Source organism: Mus pahari, chromosome 4, assembly GCF_900095145.1.
Source record: "Mus pahari chromosome 4, PAHARI_EIJ_v1.1, whole genome shotgun sequence".
Lineage (NCBI taxonomy): Eukaryota > Metazoa > Chordata > Mammalia > Rodentia > Muridae > Mus > Mus pahari.
The window spans coordinates 132,257,680-132,278,447 of NC_034593.1; the positions used below are offsets into that span (position 1 = coordinate 132,257,680).

The 20,768-nt window shown below is 39.8% G+C and overlaps 1 protein-coding gene across 1 annotated transcript; it reads right to left on the reverse strand.

Moving 5' to 3' along the window:
* Nucleotides 1-1,110: 1,110 nt before the first annotated feature.
* On the reverse strand, nt 1,111-19,668 carry LOC110320484 (calcium-activated chloride channel regulator 3A-1-like). Its single transcript, XM_021196527.1, has 14 exons — nt 19,499-19,668; nt 17,601-17,741; nt 17,254-17,401; nt 16,790-16,898; nt 14,900-15,077; nt 11,423-11,650; nt 9,371-9,604; nt 8,049-8,226; nt 6,938-7,038; nt 5,815-6,039; nt 5,185-5,455; nt 3,922-4,089; nt 3,213-3,452; nt 1,111-1,498 (listed from the first exon to the last, which is right to left on the reverse strand). Exons 1-14 carry the CDS (start codon nt 19,655-19,657, stop codon nt 1,146-1,148), a joined length of 2,733 nt encoding a protein of 910 aa, XP_021052186.1. The 5' UTR covers nt 19,658-19,668; the 3' UTR covers nt 1,111-1,145.
* Nucleotides 19,669-20,768: the final 1,100 nt, after the last annotated feature.

Below are 20,768 nucleotides of genomic sequence, written 5' to 3' on the forward strand. Positions count from 1 at the left end.
TTTGTTCTAGGTTACAGCTGCAGACGGGGCAGCCTTGGTCTTCCATCTTGGGCCTTTCATCTTCAGTTTAGTTTCCTTCTTTGAGACAGGGTCTTGCTAAGTAGACCTGACTGTACTGGAGTTCTGCCTAGATCTGCCTGCCTCAGCCTCCCAAGGGTCGCTATAGCTGAGACTTCAGACAATCCGCAAATTATATATGACACAGGATACGTTTCAGAAGCATAGCCAGAAAGTAGTTCTTCTTGTTTCCATATAAACAGTAGTTCTTAGCCCAAGATTCAAGAGAATGTGGACTTCTATTATAGAGAAAGAGACTTTTTGTCTTGTGTAAATGTTAAGCAATACTCATTTGCCACTAGGCTTTTGGCATTGTTTGAATAAGGCTTATTTTCTCTAAAGGCCGTCTTGAATTTATGCTGGGAAATGATCGTGCTGTTCAGAGTGACCACAGAGCCAGAGTCACGCTTACAGGAATCAGTCAGCTACTGTGAAGGTCCATTATCCTGAGTGAGCGCTTCCTCACAGGGTTCTGCTTGTCCTTCATCTATATCAAGTACCGGAACTCCATGGTGTCCTTGCCAGAACCTGCCACTTGCTGGACCTTACCCCTCTTAGCCTCCAAAACCCTTCCTCAATACGTGACCCATTCTCAAGTGTCCTGTTGAGTAACAGAACAGATATTAATACAACAAAGCAATTTGCCGATTTAGGGATTAAGCCTGCTTTTCTTTTGCTTTCTCATATTAAAAAATCGCAGAGAACATATAATAACGCTGTCTGGAAATTAGTTCATGTTTCTCTTTTTGCTGACTTATAATGAAAATAGACATCATTTTCTCTTTCTGAGCTTTATGTTCTGTTTCCTTGTGTAATTATTTCCATAAAATTACATGTTATAGTTACTGTAATAGCTTTTAGATATTGATATTTAGAAAATGAGTTGTTCATTTTAACTCATTTTTCCCAAAGGTAGATTAAGGAAATACTGTGATTTACATATAGCAATTTATAATTTTAATAGACTCAAATTGGACATTTACAATATCGAACATTCATGTTTATGTTACAAGGAGTTGTAGAGTAGACAATGAGGAGAGTAAATTTGAATTCAAAGGTTGAATTTTAGTTCTACTGCAATTTCTAGTTTAAAATATGAATAAAGTTGCAACAAATACAAAAACTGTCAAACTGGGTACGGACACTTTGGTACCCAGGTCAGGAGGGGTGCTTGGTGCCAAATAAACTTGTGGAGGAATAAACTTGACAGCCTGTGCGATGTTGGAGACCTCGGAGGAGAGACCAGCTTCATTGTCAGCCTGGATTGCAATGTAGACCTGGGTGCCATTTGCTATTTTAAAAGTTTCTGGTTTGAACTTAAATGTTTCTTTTGAGCCAGCCTCTTTAGGTATCAGACGGGAAGTATTCACTAAAGTAGTGTTGCTAAAATCTTCTTGGAGAGCCAGAGAATGCCCACTCATCCGGATGACGTATCTATGCGCTAGAAAAGAGAAGCATCACGTTCGTTAAGAGTGGTGAGGATGCTTCTTGGCCTCCCTCTTCTCTGGGGCTGCAGCCTTCCACCCAGAATCCAGGCTTCTTTTTAGAAAGACACAGAGAGAGCAGAACTCTGCTTTAAATTAGAGCAAGGTACACATAATATTCATGTGGAGCGAAAGCATGAATCCATAAGTATCTTTTATTTTCTTTCCTTTTTGCTTTCTGTTAATTAAATTGAAACAAGGAGCGATGGGGAGCACTCAGAGAAGCCCAGTTTCAGGGAGGACGGAAGGGCAAGAGTCAAAGATCACAGATGCTGGGTGAACAGCAAGCAGACCCAGGACCTCTTCTCTCCTCAGCTAGCACCTTGGTTCTGCACTGTCATTTTTCTCTTCTCCAGTTTTTAAAGTGTAAAACAGAGATTTAGTCATCTGATTAATTTAACAGGAAGTTTTCTGACTGCTGATATTCTGATAGTGATATTTGTAAATGGTGATGAGCAAAAAGTGTTTAGAACAGTGTAGTAAATTGGCAATTAATGGGTGACTGAAGGTTAGCTGTTGTAACTATTGTTTTATCAAGAAAAGAAAGGAAGATTCCTGTGCCAGTATTACATTTCATACTGACTTTAGAAGTCTAACAGAAATGGACCCAGAATGTCTCATGAATTGTGAGAATAAAATATTTATAACTTATTTGGTATGAAAACTTTATTTTTTTTTATGTTTTTAGGTAATGTTGGAGATACTTAAAATATGTGGTACACAAGTTTGATTTTTTTCTCCCATAATTAAATCCTCTGATTAACGTTTAGCTTCCCCATGGCTAAGTCCTGTCCATTCTACCATTGTTCACAAATCCTTGTTTTTCACTTAGGTGAATCTATGTATTATCTATCTATCCGTCTGTCTGTCCATCTGTCTGTCTGTCTATTATCTATCATCTATCTATCTATCTATCTATCTATCTATCTATCTATCTATCTATCATCTATCTATCTACCTATCTGTCATCTATCTATTTATATATTTTCTATATATCTATCAATCTATCATCACCTATCTATGTGTATCTATCCATCTATCATCTATCAATCACCTATGTATCCGTGTATCTATCTATCCTCTATCTATCATCTATATATTTATTCTCTATCTATCTATCTATCTATCTATCATCTAGCTATCTCTATCATTTATCAATCATCTATGTATCTATGTATCTATTTATCCTCTATCTATCTGTCTGCCTGTCTGCAGTTATCTTTTTACCTGGTATATTTTGTACTTTGTTGACTTTAAAGAGCTAACCTCGTGACAGAGACTCTGACAGTGCTTTCAGGCTCAACAGTAATTAAATAAAATTGAGCAAAGACAGAAATACTTAGAAAATTGCCCTTTGTTGGGACAAAAGGATACAAGAGAATAGTGCTATTTCATCTGTTCATTTAACTTAAATACTTCAAATTGAGACAGGCAATTTGATAAACAGTCTGAAAAAACTGGGTTGGAATTTTAAGTTATTAGAACAGGAATAATTTGGGTCAGCTTGTATCTTTTGGGGTTTCAGTTTTTATATTTAAATATAAGTGAATAGTGGGTTACTGTTATTTATTCCACACATGTTACCCAGAAATAAGATATTAGAGAAGCTTTAGAAAAATGAAAGATAATGGGGTTTCTTTCATAACATTTTAAATTCGCCATCAGACTCACCTCTTCCCTTATCGAGAACCTTGCCAGGGGCCGTCCAGGTAAGGTGAATAAGATCACCTGTAAACTCAGCCTCCAGGTCTATGACTTTACTCGGTGGGAACACAGGAGCGTTGCTGCCACCAGGGGGCGCTCCAGACACAGTAAACGACCCTCCGGAGGTTAGTCTGCTGAAGTCTTCCACTGTGGCTTCTGTGGCTTCTTCTGGGACTTCCGGTCTGGGTGGATTCAGTACAATTTGATCTACATCCCCGCAACAAACAAACGAAAACAAATACATTATAACTTTTATGTTGTCACGTCTGTTCTTGTAAATTAATCTTGCAGGTAGTCAGTGCAGATAATGAAAAGCTTGTTTTAACATAATTTTGAAGTGGACGAGGGAACGTGACATTTTAGTTAAGCTGTATTTGAACCTATCCTTATCTCATACTCTCCTGTAAATTATTTTGAGGGCAAGAATTGTGTTTTATCCGTATTTGTAGCTCTAGCATCTAGCACAGAGCTTGCTTCATAGAGGATGCTGAGTGATGTGCTTAACCTGTATGTGGAGTGAATTGAGGGGAATGGAAACAAAACATGCAAAATGTAGCCTATGAATCTCTTGCCCGGATTTGATTTGGGGACATACTGATGGTGAACTCTGTTATGCTTTTGATCTTTCTTATATTTATTTGACCTAACCAGACATTTCTATTTGAACATTACTTACCATTTTCAACGTAGCCAGGTATATAGAGAGACTTATTCTTTTGTTTCAGATTTAGTTTAGCCATGTTCTTTCTGGCCTGGGCATTGACTTTTAAGCTGTATCTGCCATTTCCATGGAAGTCTATGAAATATCTTGAGTAGATGCCATCATTTTTGAGTGTGTCAGCACCTCGGCATTGAAATGTAAGAGTTAGTCGCCTGGTAAGTGAAAACGAGTTGTAACTGTGAGTACAGGGGTGTGGCAATGGTTTCATAGTTAAGGTGGCACTGTTTCAAGTACAGGAGTTCTAGGGTCACGCTATACTGCTTCCAAGTTTGTCTTGGCCACATGATAACACCCTACGGTTCTGGAAGAATTCTTAGTAGGTGTTCAGCCCTTTTTTGTGGTGCTCATTTAAATAAAGATGGTGGTTCTTATTTCATATAGGAAACTTATCAAAATAAGAAAATATAAAGATAACAAAGTCGATAAAAACACTGATGCCGGAAGTAAGAAAAATGGTCCTCGAGTTCCTGTCATGGTTCAAGTAAAACCAATGACCTTTAAAGATGACAGCGGTACTTGTTAGCATTTTGTCTAAACTTTGCCCCATAGTTACCTGGCAACAGCCAGGTGTGCCTGACTCACTACAAATGGGGCTGCTTGCCCCCTCCTCTCTCTTGCTCTTACTTTCCTGCTCCTGCTCTGTTCTCTTCCCATTTCCTTCCTGCCCCCCTCCATGTCCTCATGGCCCACCTCTACTTTTCTCTTCCCTCTCCTCTCCTCTCCTCTCCTCTCCTCTCCTCTCCTCTCCTCTCCTCTCCTCCCCTCCCCTCCCCTCCCACCCCGCCCCTTCCCTCTCCTCTCCTCTCCTCTCCTCTCCTCTCCTCTCCTCCCCTCCCCCCCTCCTCTTCCTCCTCCTCCTCTTCCCCCTCCCTCTCTTTTCCCTTTTCTGCCTGTTCTACCCTCTTAACTTCCCTCCCCATGCCCTGAATAAACTCATTCTATACTATACCATCCTGTGGGTCGTGTGGCTGGTCCCTCAGGGGAAAGGGATGCCTCCGCATGGGCTCCTGGAGCACCCCCTTCCTCCACACCTCACCACACATCCACCAGACATATCCCTCCTCTATCTTTTCACAACACATCAGTACTTACAGCTGGGCAAAGGTTTAACACATTGCAGTTAAATTTCATTCACTTTAAAGTACAGTTCTTAAGTGTACAGAGGGACACTGAGATAGAACCCAATGAAATAATTTTAAGTCCTATGGCTCCCATTACCTGCCCCGTTGTCCCAGAGCTCCAGGGTGACTTGATTTCCATTTTCAGCTTCTATGATGGCTGTGACATTGGCTCCCAGAACAGGTAAAAACCCTTGGCTGACCCGTGTGTACACAATCATCGGGTTAGGGTACCGTGCTGTGCTCCGACTCATGTGAGCGGTGGCGATGACTGGGAGCATGGTGGGACTTCTTGCTCGAGTGGTCACTGTCACTGTTAGCAACTGAGACTTGACACCCTTATTGAAGAGGCTGTAAGTCCAAGTGCCTGTCTGAAAAAATAAATTCCCTTTAAGAGCTTTGCTAGTGTTTTCCTCCTCTGTGCTTAGGATTTATAATTACTTAGAAGTGTAAAAAGAAAAAAGAGCAAGAGCTTTTGTGATGTTGGGACTGGAGCCAGGGCCTCTGCGAGCTAAGCAGAGGTGTACCATTGAGATAATGCACCAGTCTGAAAAATGACTTTTAATATCTGATTTAATAAACTAACAATGTGGGTATGAATCCTTCTGTGTTCTATGAGGCTTACTTTTAAGAAGAATTACCTGTTACTGTTTTAGTATTGGAAACACAGAGGTTGCCTTTACTTTCTAACATAAATTGATAACTCACAAAAACAACAGAACAGACCTACCTCCGCAATGCCTGGGATTCGAAGGCGAACAGAGAAGATATTTAGCCTATCTTCTTGGAAATCCGAGGTGGTATAGTTTTTTCCTTTTGGATCTTGAAGAATGATTTCTGGTTTTTGTACTGTCCAGGTGATAACAAAGAATGTGTCATTGCCGACGGTACTGTCCACAGGTACTGTACCGTTTATCCATGCCCCTGCTCCGACATTGAAGGCTTTACTCTCCAACTGTTCCAGAAATTTTAAATAAGATGCAAAAACCTCTGTTATTACTCTGGAATTTCAAAGTTAAGCTAGTTCAGTGTAATTTTGAGTCTCAAAATTCTTTTCAGCTAAAATAATAGAGCATTAAATTCTTTTCAGTAAAAACAATATGTTAGGAAAAAATTAAATTGCTAGCCAGGTGGTGGTGGCGCATGCCTTTAATCCCAGCACTTGGGAGGCAGAGGCAGGCGGATTTCTGAGTTCGAGGCCAGCCTGGTCTACAGAGTGAGTTCCAGGATAGCCAGGGCTACACAGAGAAACCCTGTCTTGAAAAAAAACCCCCCCAAAAAAATTAAATTGCTAAAATTAAATTTGTAAAAATTATGAAGGTTAAAAATAATATAAGGAATAAAGGACTGCAGGAGATAAGGCATATTTAAGCCATGGAAAACCAAGTTCAATAGGGAAGTGTTTCTTCTATCCAATGGAGCCATTTTTAGGTTAGTGTGGTGGTTTTAATAGGTAAGGACCCCATAGACTCATGATTGTATGCTTGGCCATAGGGTGTGGCACTGTTAGGAGGTGGTGCCTTGCTGGAGAAGGTATGGGTAGTGGGCATAGAGGTCTCTTATGCTCACGCTTATCCTTCTGATGCCTGCAGATCAAGGTGTAGAACTCTCAGCTACCTCTCCAGCGCCACGTCTGCCTGAGTACCATCACGTGTCTACCATGATGATAATGGACCAAATCTCTGCAACTGTAAGGCAGCCCCAATGTAATGTTTTCCTTTATAAGAGTTGCCTTGGTCACGGTGCCTCTTTATAGCAATAACACTTAAATTAAGACAGTTAGGGAGGAATAGCTAATAATTAGCACGGTGGGCGTCTATTGAAACAGTGAGAAGACAAAGGGTTTTGCTGACCTGCAGAGCCTGCTGCGAGATGCTGCCACTTTTAGATGAAATCCCACTGAAAGCGTCAATCAGGCCATTCACGTCTTTGTTGGCATAAAAGCGAAGCCCTCCTAAAGGGGAGTTTTAAATGGGAGAACCCTGTTTACACTGTGTGCTCAACAATCTACTGAACAAGCTACTTAGGGCTTTAGTTACAGTCCACCAAAGATCGCTTTTCCAGATCTTCAGGGTTGTAGTGTTCCAAGTAGAATTTACTTACTCAAAGTAAGTGTGTTAAGAACAAAGGGAAACCCAAAGAACTTCAGTTATTTGTTTAATTAGTCAGTCACCAGAAGGGAGTGCAAACTATTGCAGCAATGCCTGAATATGACACAATTAATACCACACCAGTGAAATTCAAGCCAGCTCATATAAGTTAGCGGCTTATTTTTTGGTTGGATCCAAACCACATTAATAAGAATGAGATATGGACTGTTTAGAATGAAGGGAAAATTGCTGAACTGTAGAAAATGTAGATAATGGAGACATAAAGGAAAGAAGGAGGTTACTTGCATGTAAGAAGCCAAGAAAGAATAGGTTGGAGAGAAACGACTGCCTAAAATATGATATTCATTACACACTTATGTAACTACTAGATGGCAGAAAGCCCATCTGGAAGAAGGAGCCACACGGGCTGGTGTGGTCAGGTTTAGAACGTGTTCGGACGAGACAGAGATACAATATGGTGGAATGAGTCCTGAATGGTAGTCAGGACTAAATCATGTATAGCGTCTGGGTCTCCATTTGTTCTTCTGTAAATCTGGATGCCTAAACATTTTCTGTCGAATCGAATGGTATTTTTAAGCTGAGAAATAATTTTGGATGCCGTTGGGAACCATAGAACAAGGCTCAGATTAGTGGTATCGGTTGAAATTAGGCGAAGAATAAATGGTGACAAAGATACTGAGCACCATGAGACATTGGTATGAAGAAGCTGGAGGGGGAGGGAAAAGAACCCGAGGAGTAAGAGGCAAAGATTAACTTTTAGACAGGGAATTTTTGAGCAGTTTTCTGTTTGTGGAGAAAGATCATGTACGACAACCAGAACATTTTCTATTCAATCTCTGTTCCGAAGTTGTACCTGTCATGTCTGACAGAGTCTCCAGTTCTCGGGCAGCAGAAGGCCCCAGCGCGATGGTGTGGATGACGGCACCACTCTGTTTGACCTCCTGAAAGCATGAACTTATTCCATTATCTTCCCCATCTGTTAGCAATACGATCTCAGAACCGGAAGTGCTCTGGTCACTGGAGGTAATTGCCTGGAGGAGAAAAGCCACATTATTAATCTCAAAAGAATAATTTCTGAATGAAAGAAAAGTAAGAACTGCTTTAGTCCTGGAGGAGTCCTTAGGCTTCTGCCTCAGAGAGCGCCAACTGAGTTATCATTCCCAGCTGAGTTGGCACATGGAACTGGGTATAATGGATGGGCTTTGAAAGCTGGAGTCTTGATAGACCTAGTCTTCTAACGCATGCGCGCTCCCACTACTCGCAAGAGGAAGCACGAGTCACATAAGTCCTGGACAAAGTTAGTAAACAGTTTCTCTTATCATCCTAGGAACTACTTGGGGATAGGCAAGTGACCCAGGCAGTCCGGAGGGCTGCATCACCCGGAGCTCAGCCTGCAGGATGGCCATGCTCTGACGGACTTCCCAGGGAAAGCTGCTGGGTAAGCTGAGCCTTCAGAACTAGGCTCTGACTACCTGAATGACCCAAAAACCTTTAGACACAATCCGGCTGGGGCCACATGCTTCTAAGGCCAACGTGTTCAGGGTGGCGGTGACTTCTTGGAGCCAAGATTAGTTTAGAAGGTGACTTTCTATTTTGTCTCTTAGTATTTGATGATAAATAGACTCAAGTGGAGGTTAGCTTAGGTTGGAAAACGTGAATATCAAGAGCTATCGACACGCAGTTGGCTACATCCGTCAACATGTGCTCCTAACATTTTACAATTTTAACACCATTAAACTTCCATCTGTGCTTTTATGCTTGGTCTTTTGCTGCCCGGGGAGCACTTCGAACTCTGCGATTTTAAATGCCAATTTGATGGGCCAGGAATTTCGATGCCCACAGTATCAAATGGTACTAACGACCTACTTTCACACTTTTCTCAATGGCATTGCTTTCTACTCATGGTGGTGCCAAAGAGCTTGCTATTCAATCTCTGATCTCTCCTTGCATATCCACTCCCCAGTGCCACATAGCCCTTGATGTTATATACCAGGGGACAGTTGGACACGAGCTACAGAGAGTAGCTATATCTCCCTATACAGATGATTTGTCTCGATCAGGTTAGACTGTTATGAAATGAGGAATCCATGAACTCACGACCCTTGGCGAGAGTTAAAGAAGTCGTCAATGGCACTATGTAGTAGTCAATGATAGTAAGTAGATTCTTTTTTTAACCTCGAATCCTTTTTTGAGTCCGCTGCAAATTGAAGTTCCGCCACTTGCGTATTGAGGCAGCTTTGTGCTGATCGCTAGGTAGGAGCTGTCATCGATGATCCTTATTAGGTTATTTTGGACTGTGGCAGTGCTATCAAATGTCACCAGGCCGACCAAGGATTCCTTTTCAATAATTTGAATTAAGTACAGCTCTGCTGCTTGGTTCATTAGCTTCAGACGAGTGATGGGGCTTCCCTGTTTAAACAAAAACATAAAGAATCACACACACACACACATGTATGTATGTATGTATGTATGTATGTATGTATGTATGTATGCATATATATGAGAGCAACTCTGGAGTATCTTTAAACCTTGTTATACTAGTGAAAGACAAAAATCACCAAGGGCCATAGATCTTGATAATAATTCATTAGTGCATTTTTAAGGTATCTCTTCTTCAGTTTAAAGGTTTGCAAATTAGCTCAGTGGTTAAGTGTTCTTTCTGTTCTTGAAGAGGATTTGGGTTCAGGTCCCAGAACCCAGATGTGACTCACAACTGTCTGCACCTCCACTTCCGGAGGATCTGAGACCTCTTTTGGCCTTTGCAGGTGTGAGGCTCTCAAGTGGAGCAGACATATATATGTGCTTTAGGCAATACACTTGGACACATAAAGTAAAGTAAATAAACCTTAAGACAGTTAGCTATATTTATAAAAGTCTTACCTTTTTATATAACAATCTATTTAATATTTTTATGAATGAAATGTATTTTTTTTTAGTAAATACCAAGTAGAAAAGTGTCAAAAATGTCCAACTATAGGGAACTGATTAAATTATGGTATGTATGTATGTATGACATAATTGCTAAATATAACAATTATTTTTCTGTTTTTCTATTTTTCTCCTTTATTGAAAATAGTTTCCCCTTCAGGTCCGCTCCATCTCTCCTCCCCTCTGGATTCACTCCCTTTCTGGATAGGTTTTGAAAGCTGGAGTCTTGATAGTAAGAGTTACTTGATACAGTAAGATTAAGCAAAAATTAGCGTACTGAAGTTGGACACAGCAACCCAACAGGAGGAAGAGGCCCAAGAGCAGGCAGGAGAGTCGGGGGCCCACCTGTTCTCACGGTCAGGAGTCCCATAAACGTACTAAGCTAATAGCTATACTATATACACCGAGGACCTGGTGCAGAGTCATGTAGGACTTGTGATAGCCAATTCAGCAAATATGATGTAATTATTAAAACGTTTCACAGAATCCTTTTTGACATGGGAAAATTTTAAGGCATATTATATAAAAGATTGGATTATTAAACATACAAAATATAATTACAGTTTTGAAGAAAAAGTAAACATTAAGAATCAGAAAAGGGCTCTTACTCTCTCTGTCCTTTCTCCTCCCATTCCCTCCCTCTTCTCTCTCCACATGTTCATGGCTGGCTTCTATCCTGTCCCCTCCACTCCCCTCCCTCCCCTCCCCTTCCCTCCCCTCTGCCCTCTCTCTCCTCCCTCAATTCCCCTCCCCATGCCCTAAATAAACTCTATTCTATACAGAAGGAGAAAAAGAAGAAGAAGAAGAAGAAGAAGAAGAAGAAGAAGAAGAAGAAGAAGAAGAAGAAGAAGAAGAAGAAGAAGAAGAAGGAGAAAAGAATGATGTGATATGTTCAAATGTTCAATGGTGGTACCATGGATAATTTTCATTTGTGTCTTTCCTTCTTTTTTTTTTTTGAGGTGAGATCTTGTTAGGTTGCTGAGGCTGGCCTAAAACCAATGCTCACAACTGAGGCTTGCTGTCTCAGCCTCGGAGTGGCTAAATTATAGGTAGGCATCATCAGATCTGACTTCTTTTCTCTCTGTGTGTACAGTTAAATTTTTCTTAGGTAGAACCAAAAGTTATGGGATAAAAAATTATCTATAATCTTATAATCCCACTTTAACCATTGTTTTTAATCCCAGTATTTCATTGGCATAAACATCATTATTAGTTTATTAGAACTAAAATAAAATGAAATTATAATTCTATATTAAGCTTAAATACTCATTTTAAGAAATCCAGCATATCGTTTCTTACTGAGCTCATGCTTCCGGATTTATCCAGCACCAAGCAGACCACTCGCCTTCTGGACTTGAGCAATGAAAATGTAGGTGGAGGAGGGGCTTCTGTGCCTGTCATGGGAGGGGCATTCTGAAAGTCAGCAGACGCCTTGATTACGTCCCACGTGCTTCTGCGATTGCACATTTTGTTTTGTAGGTTTGGAGCTTCTGTATTGTGGGTTTTTTCTGTGCAAAATTCAACCACCTGAAAAAAAATCAATTAAAACTCTATGTTGTAATAATACATACTGGATCACCGTTTTTCCCCCCCTTTTCCAAATATGATGTTAGCTGCCATGCGCATCCTGAACTAGATTTGTCTCCTGACAAGAATTACTTTCTATTAGATGCTTTGTTGTCCATTTTACATGGATGTGAAAGTGAGTAATGCTGTCAATACTTAGGGCCAACACTGTTTGGAGGTTTAAAGCGAGACTGTCAGTGTAGAACAGTCGCCGCTCACGTGGTTATGTTAGCTTCTTGCTTCCTCATCTACACTTTGAGGACCACCTCTCCTGAATTAAATGTAAGAGAAGAAACGTGTGGTTTCTGGTCATTTCTGTCCCGTAAAAGTGGAATGAGAGAGATGGCTTTTACTGTGTATGCGCTACACCTCCATAGTGAGCCCAGAAACTTGAGGACAGACACCCTAACAATCTAGCTTGTTATCAGTGCCTACGAGTTTTGACACATATAAATAACATCCTTGGAAGATAAAGTGTAAGAGATGTAGCTATTTCTCCAAGTGATGAATTGTAGCTAATAATTCTGCTAGTGGATATATATTTTTTAAGGGATGGAAAGAATGGATGGAAAATATTCAGAATTGTGTGCTGTCTATATCCAGAGTTTGAGGTTATATTCTGGGCTCAGTATGTAATACATTTAATCTGTAGCATGATAATTAAAATTAGTCCTATGTTGGATAAGATATACAGTTAAAACACAGTATTTGTTTCTGAACAATGTCGTGCATAGTTAGCTTCCCTGTGGACTTCAGGTGTATAGGTGTCTTTCCTTACTGTTCCTGTCCCACAGAGGCAGTAGGAGCTATGTCTGGAGAGTCAAATGCCTGCTGGTGTATGATTTAGAACAGGCACTATGTGTCCTGATTATCCTCTTATATTGGATGAATTCTTGTCTGTTTTGTGATCTGGCCTCAGTCTAAGTGAACAATCCTTAATAATAACATATATTTCCAGAAGGAAGGTCCATTTAAAACTTTATCTAGTTTACACATTTCAAAAGAAAACTTCAAAGCTATAATTTTGCTTGAACTTACATCATTGCCTCAGTGCCACAACAACTTTTAATTCCATCAGAAACTTTTTAATGCCTGTGGTAGTATTTGTTGCTTCTGTGTTGGTATCTGAGGAATTGCTTATTTTCAATTAAGCTGGTCTTATAATTTAGAGATATAACTTTGACTTGTTTTAGAAATACTTTCTCATTTAAGATATTCTTACATTTGCCTACACTTTTGTAAGGTAAAGATAATATGCTTATATAATTTAAGACTGGATAGCAGCAAAAAGAATAACCAACAGACATTAAGTAGACAGCCTTCATAATGTCAAGAAACACTTGCAAATGGCCCACAGTAGGAGACTTAAAAATTTATAAGGAACTCTCAAAATCCCATAACAAAAACCTCCCAGAAATAACAAGATTAAAAATGGTCAGACGATCTAAGAAGCCTTTTCTCAAAAAAAAAAAAAAATACATGTTAGGGACTTGTAGGTATGTGGGAAAGAGCTTCTCACCACCAACCGTCAAGAAAGGACATGTTAAAGCCACAGTGAAGTATAATCTCACTCCAGTCAGATGGCTGCAATAAATACGACAAAAAGAAAATGCTGGAGAAGGTCCTAGAAAAGGGGAATGATCATGCTTGGTAGGAATCTGAGTTGATACACTAGGGAAAATAAAATGGGAGTTTGTAAAGACTGAAAAATAGAAACACCATATGACCAAGATATCTCTCTCTCTCTCTCTCTCTCTCTCTCTCTCTCTCTCTCTCTCTCTCTCTCTCTCCCTGTTGCACAGATACCCAACAACCATATCATACTGTACATTCATGATTGTCACAGTGTTCAAAATGTAGACTCAACCTAAGTGTCCATCAGTGGATGAATGGATTGATAAAATGTAGTGTACACACACTAGGATGTTAGTCTCTCACAAATGAGAACAAAACACTATTATTTGCCTCAATATAAGTGAGCCTAGAGAACACTGTGCTAAGTGACATAATTGGAGACCAAGAAGACAAATGCTTTGTGATCTCACTAATATACCGAGGCTAAAAAACTCAGTATAATATAAGTAGAGTAGAATATTGGTGATCTGCAACTGGGAATCCAAGTGAGAAGGTCACACAGAGAGGTTGGTTAATAGTATAAAATTACAGTTAGATTACTAGAATATATTCTAGTGTTTAATAGCAGAATAAAGTGACCTTAGTAGACAGTAATTCGTGTTTCAAAATAGCATGATGAGAGGATTTTGAATGCTGTTATCACAAAGAAGAGCATAAATCTTTGAGGTAATGAATATGCTAATTACTCTTATTTCATCATTAGGCATTATGTCTGTCTATTGAAATGTCAAATTGTATCCCATAAATTTACAATGTGTCAAGTGAAAATTAAAATTAAAAGAGATTGGATTTGTTTAGGGAAAGAGATGACTACATATTTTCAAAACATATTATAAATTTTAAAATTAAAAATTTAAGGCTTGTTTTGTACTTACCTTACATCAACCACTGAGCTTATACTTGCTTATATTAACCCTTATAAACATAATGATAATGGAAACAAGGTATCTTAATTGACATTTTTAAAATGAGGGAACTAAATATCATATTTAGCAGTGTTCTGTCAATGACATCTTGAAAACACACATTAGGTTTCTGTGTCAAATCCATTGACTCTAACACATCTGTTGATACCCATCAGATTATGTATTTAAACCAGTGTCTTTGAGAACTTATCTTCTTATATCTGTTCTGTGGAGACAGGGGCATCTGGATTTCCCAAATATTAGCATTTTATAATGGTTTGGTAAGCTTTAGGGAGAAGACAGTGGAAAACCTAGAATGTCACCTGGAAGCTCCATTGTTGATTCCGTTAGGCTGGTGTGAGAAATCACCTGGAGATGGATTAGTGTGAGGTTGCTGTTCTACACGCCAGTCCAACAGACACGAGTGAGGGAAGACTCTAAGAAGTTATGTGACTCAAGTGCTACCCCTGAAGACAAGAGCAGGTTAATGAGAAGGGATAGAATACTGCCCAGATGCATCCCAACCTTGCCTGGAGAAAACAGCCTCTAATAAGTTCAATGAGTTATTTTCTTCCACTTTGTGGATACACATAGTATCATAGTAGAAATAAAGCTTCATTGCTTAACTCTATGCAAGGATTCCATTGTGAGAAAAATGGAAAGCACTTACAGAATCGAGACTTTGCATGAACATGATGGAGCCCCTCGAAGTCTGGGATTTGTTTGGGATAAATGTACACCTGGGTTCCTGCATTCCTGTCTTTGCATCTCGACGACATCTCCTCGTCACACAGCTGCCTCCCTGACACTCACGGACCACACTGGTGCCAGTGATGTTGGTGGAACACCTATGATAAAAGCATTGGATGACCTTGGTGGTGCTAGCTGTTGGACCCGGAGGCTGCACATGCTAGGTGAGCTCTCTATCACAAAGCAACACCCTCAGACCCAGTTTGGAAGTTTCCCTCACTCTCTCCTGTCCTGAAATCTTTTTCTCAGTGACAGTTCTTCTTGGTCATGCATCAAATATTTCATTTTGACAAGAGTAGGCACAGTGTTTATCTCTATAACCTTGGTTTTAGGAAAACAACAATAACAACAACATCTAAACAACCCTCCCCCTAAATCCCTATATTTTCAGATACATCCATTGGCTTCCTAATATGATCAATAAGTCTATTTTCTCTGTGGGCTAATGATAATTTGATAAGCATCAAACATATGGATGTTATAAAGATTGAATTAGGTAAGAGTTGCAGAGGAATTGGATTTTTAGTGAGGAGAGAAAAATTAAAATATGTTTAAAATCTTCTTAAATTTCCATGTATAAATTACATGGTTGTAAATGTATAGTAACTTGCAGCTTACATTTTTATAACAAGTAAGCTAGACTAAGTGAAGAGTTGGAAAAATATATTCATCAAACAGTTGGGTGTTCATGACAAAGACAGTTGCTAAATCCATATCAGAGAATGGGGGAGTGGGATAGAGTCCTTTTTCAAAGTGTTCTCAAAGTCTCTCTCTCTCTCTCTCTCTCTCTCTCTCTCTCTCTCTCTCTCTCTCTCTCTCTCTCTCTCTCTCTCCATATACATATATATGGAGAGAATATATATATAAGAATAAATATATATTCTTATTCATACCTCATGACATTAGTTCATTTCACAAATTTGTTTGTATTATAAGGATAACAGAGTTTGTAATGTCTTTTCAAAAGAGGTAGCTCCAGGGTTGTCCCCAAAGCTTAACTTACACGTGATAAGACTCAAAGTTTCTGGGTACAGACCAGAAGCTCAACGGGCTTCAGGAGCTTGTTTTAACTAATATATATCTTTTTATGGAGGATCATAAGGAAACTTATTCATTTTTAATGCTGTAAACATTTATCACTTGATAATTGTTTGTTTAGTTTCGACTTTATTTAGAGAATTACAAAAGCAAAACTAAACTAAACTAAAAAAACTAACGAACTAAGAAACTAACTAACTAAAACCTTGAAGGATCTTAAACTCTATTGGGAGAAAACAAAACAACAACAAGATAAGCTGGTTAGTAGAAGTGTGATCAAGGCCCACATATGCTCTCTGGGACTCTCTTCAAGGCGGCTAACCTTAAACGGAAGGAGCAGAAAGATCAAGAAAAGTAACTAGAGGTTAAATAGGCCTTGTCTAGGCTAGGGATGGTTTTGTGGTGTGAAAGTCGGAGTTGGAAGTCTGTGTTGCTTTCAGCTGAGTCTGTGTGCATGAGTCTAGGCAGCTCTGCAGACCACGTACTGCAGAGGGGACAGGGGTAGTTATGTCTCCAGCACCCTCTTTTATCAAATTGACATTCTCTCACAGAACTATTTCCTCAAGACACCGATTCCTATGGTTCTCAATACTTGAAGACAATATTCTAAGTGTTTTTTTACTTTTAATTTAAAAGCCAAATTAAATGTCCTACCAGTTCACACGTAGGGCTTGAGTAGATTAACCCCCAGATTGTCTTCAAGCTGCCCAGTACAGAGAGCTGAAGAGCCATAAATAAGAAGTTGTAATTAGATCAGTTTACACAGTGATACCTTGTTGCTTCAACAGTGTTCTTTCTAGACATGTAGAAAGGCCGGTCCATGTTATACTCATCAAATACTCCCCACCGGAGATGGGCCCACTCATGGACAAAGACTCTGCCTGAGAGAGAGGATTGTGACATATAAATCTTGTTAAAACTATTTAATATGTATTCCTTCTATTTAAATATCTTACTCATCAGTTAGCCTGAGCTAGAGAAATCTAGAAATCAACATTTTTCATTAGTTCATAAATGGTGAAACAGAATGATATCATCATGTGGCTCATTTAACTACTAAATCTTTCTACACAACAGGCTGGTTATAATTAGCATATTTCCAAGAAATTAGCACATTTCTAAAAGAAGGCATTATTTAGTGCTTACTTTCCTTTTCTAAGTTTTAAAAATCCACACTAATGGTAATGGTTTGCTTTTCCTCAGTGGAAATAGAAAGTATGAAATAGTAATTTCTACCTCGGGGTCCGTAGATCTGCAAATTATCAGTGAGTAGGAAGTTTGGAGTAAAGTGGATGTACTGTCCTCTGTCCCCACACTGCCCGTACTGAAGGGTGTAGGGGTCATCTCCATATTGCAGATGAGGATCGGCAACTATGACGTCAGCCTGAAGTGCAGGACCGCAAACCCAGTCAGACTCCAGGACGTTAGAATCAAGAGATTTTACAAACAAGGACTGTCTCACTTAAGTGATAAAGGCTATGTTCCTAGTTTCATTCCCAACAGAATTAGCATTCACCCAAAGGTACAAACAGTCATCTGTGAAAGGGACAGGAAGCAGCTTAGGAGATAGATGGGACACCTACTTGGTCATATGATTCTTGTTTTGGTGTTAAGTACTCAGTTTTTGACTTCCAGGTTATGGGAACTAAAATGCTCACGTTCCTGAAATAAAATCTTCTTTCTGTGGCTTCAAACAGGTAAGTGGAGGCTTGCGTTACCATTTCCTGACAAAATGAAAAGCAAATTGTGTTAATAATGCCACACCACAAAGTTAGCATTAAAGATGTATACACAAACGACACAAACTGAAGCTCCTCTCCCTTAGATAGAATGATTTTACAAAGTCTCAAGTCTGTATGTTTCTTTTCATGTGCACACATGCATGCCTGCTTTTACCTTGTTTGTAGTCAGTAGTATAGACTGGAGGTGGGAATGAAGATATTGGGTCAGTTATAAAAGTAATTAGGATTGGAAGTCTGTGGGAGATGCTCAGAAAATGAGATGGGGTGGCCAGAGGATAAATCAACAGTCAGCATCCTGGCCTACAGTGGAAGGGTGGAGCTGAAAAGAGGCATCGTGGCCAATATCCCTGGCTTCTAGGGCTGATGAGGACGGGAGACCAGTGCCACACTGAGCCATCTCTCCTGGACACATAAAAACTGTCGAACTCTTGCTGCAGCTTGGAGTGCCAATGAACGGCAAGTAGAAAGCTGGCTGTTCTCCTGCTGCTGCATCTGTGGGCCAACCGGGGGAAGAGTCTAAAGGTCCTTGGAAAAGTGAGTGCTGTCAATCAAAATGGCTGCACTCCCTCCTCTGTGCAGCTCTGACAAACAAGCACGAGCTCTCTCCTGTGTTGTTAGAAGAAGGAGCTGACCCAGATGCAGAAGCCAAACAGCATTATGAGGAGCAGCAAGGAATCCAAAGCACCACCGGCAACAGAGAACAAGTGGAGACAATCCATGCTTTTCGGTACCAGAAAGCATCCCTGAAAGCCCAAGGTACACTCAGCCTGTGCGGAGAACCGAGTGGAAGAAGGACACTTCTGCAAGTGGACTGAGGTGGCTTGGGTCAGGGCTCAAAGAATGGAGGGACGCTAAGCTACCCGGACTTGTTCTTTATATGTTTGTTTTCACCCAGCGCATCCTGGGAGCTAATGTGTTGTGCACAGAGCGTCTCTCTCGAAGGACAAAGTCTTCTTACTTCCTGAATCTTTTATTCTTAAGCCCCCAGTTACATAACTTTGTGAGTTTAAAGGTTGGTGTACTGTTGCACTTGATATTAACTTTGACTTTAATAAGCACACTATACTTAGAGAAGAGATAACTCAGAATAAGTATGGTAGACATTTCTAATTAACATCAAGTGTAGTAAAAGACCAAGTTTTACCAAGTGGTAAAGATAAAAATATGAAAGGCTGATTGATTTCAGTTTGGTCATTAATTTTATGACTGTAAATCAATTAATTTCTTATTTACGTAAGAGTTAAGTCCTTCTTAGTTGGATCTTGGTCCTGAGAGGATCCAAGAAGAGTACATATTACAGTACTATATGCTAAAATCTTTTATTATACCGGTACAAGTAAAATTAGAAACATCAACTTCAAAACATGTGTAAGATTTCTTTAAGGTAAGCTAGGTAAGGATTTTTGGTTTTCCAAAGTGGAGTTGGAGTGTGCATTTGCTATATAGTCTGTAAACCACTGTTACTAAGATAGAGTGTGAGAACTCACTTGCTCTCAAGACTATTACCTCACCTACTTAATAAATTATTAACAGCTTGACCACAGATTTTAATATATAGTAAAAATACAAAGCTAAGCAGATTCCCATCTTGACTGTGGATAATGCTGCAGACATGATGAAGACGGTCAAAGCGTCCTTTGGGAGGGTAACACCATGTGTGTGTGTGTGTATAACCATGTGTTTGAGTTCAGATGCACATACAACAGAATTATTGACCTGAAAATAAAGCCCCTTCTTACCTTTATGCTTTGGATGAGCCCTTCGTCCTCTGGCACACTGGGGTTAATGGCAATGACCACACTCTCATATCCATTGTTGTTGAGATGCACCATGGAGCTCTCCGCAGCCTGCAGGAGATGTAGGGTGAGGAACAGAAGGGCCTTCAGACCTGGCACCATGTTTGCACTGCTCCAGTGAGAAGTAGCAGCACATAAGGGTATTTATGTGTGTGCTTCGCTCAGGAATTTAAATCAGGACCAGAATATTTGCATATACGTGTAGAGTGAAGTCCCTGTATTTCTTGGTGACCTTCCTTATTGCTTTCATTCTAGAGACTTAAGGGATAAATGTCAGTGGGACTTAAGATAAACACATCCGTCATTCTTTCTAAGGTACCAAGTATTTCCTGAAGTGAGCTATCCTTTCGGATTCCTTTTGAAGTCATCCCAGAGTTGTGGGTATTTGCCATTGCCACTGTCTTCATCACTGCCACCATCATCATAAGGATGCAGCAGCACAGGGCTGTTTTCAGGGTCTGTTTCTAGGGCGAGGTTAGTAACCGATTAAAAAGAAGCAGCAGGAAGGAACAGATGAAAAGGCTTGTGTTAAAAAGCAAACAAGGAACAGGGCTGGAGTGGGCATGGCAGAAATTTATGACTTTATGTTCCCTCGTGAGAGGGGACTGTTAGAAGCACAAAGCTTCAAAACCGGCCTCGGATCATGCGGGACTTTCTTTTGTTATCTTTCCTGATAGCTCCCAGTTTGTTTCAGCTTTCAAACGGCATTGAGTGTTCCACATCCTTTTGTAACTTGAGAACTTAATATACTTCACCTGACATTTCGTTGTTTTTTTTTTTTTTTTTTTTTTTTTTTTTGAATAAAGTGTTTTATAGTTTTTTTCGGTTGTACTGTGTCATTATGAGTTGGCTCAGGAGCTGGCTGAATGTGAGCCCGACTCCTTCTTGTCCTGGTCACTTAAAAGTCACATATTTCTCTGTTAGGGTCGTGTGACTTTTTTTTTTTTTTTTTTAAAGCTTTGTCTTTTGTAAAATATCTGAATTGTTATGAGATGTTAGAACTGCTAAATGAATTAGTCCATGGGAAACACTTCACACAAATGTCTGGAACTCCTAGTAAAGAGTCAGTAAATAGCATGTGTTACATGTTATAGACTATTTTGCTAATCAGACGAATCTGCCTGAGACAGAGGAAGACATGTGGTGTCAGAGTAACAACTGTAGCTTCTTGGAAAGCATTTATCTATGACTGTTGGCATGATCTTACCCTTGC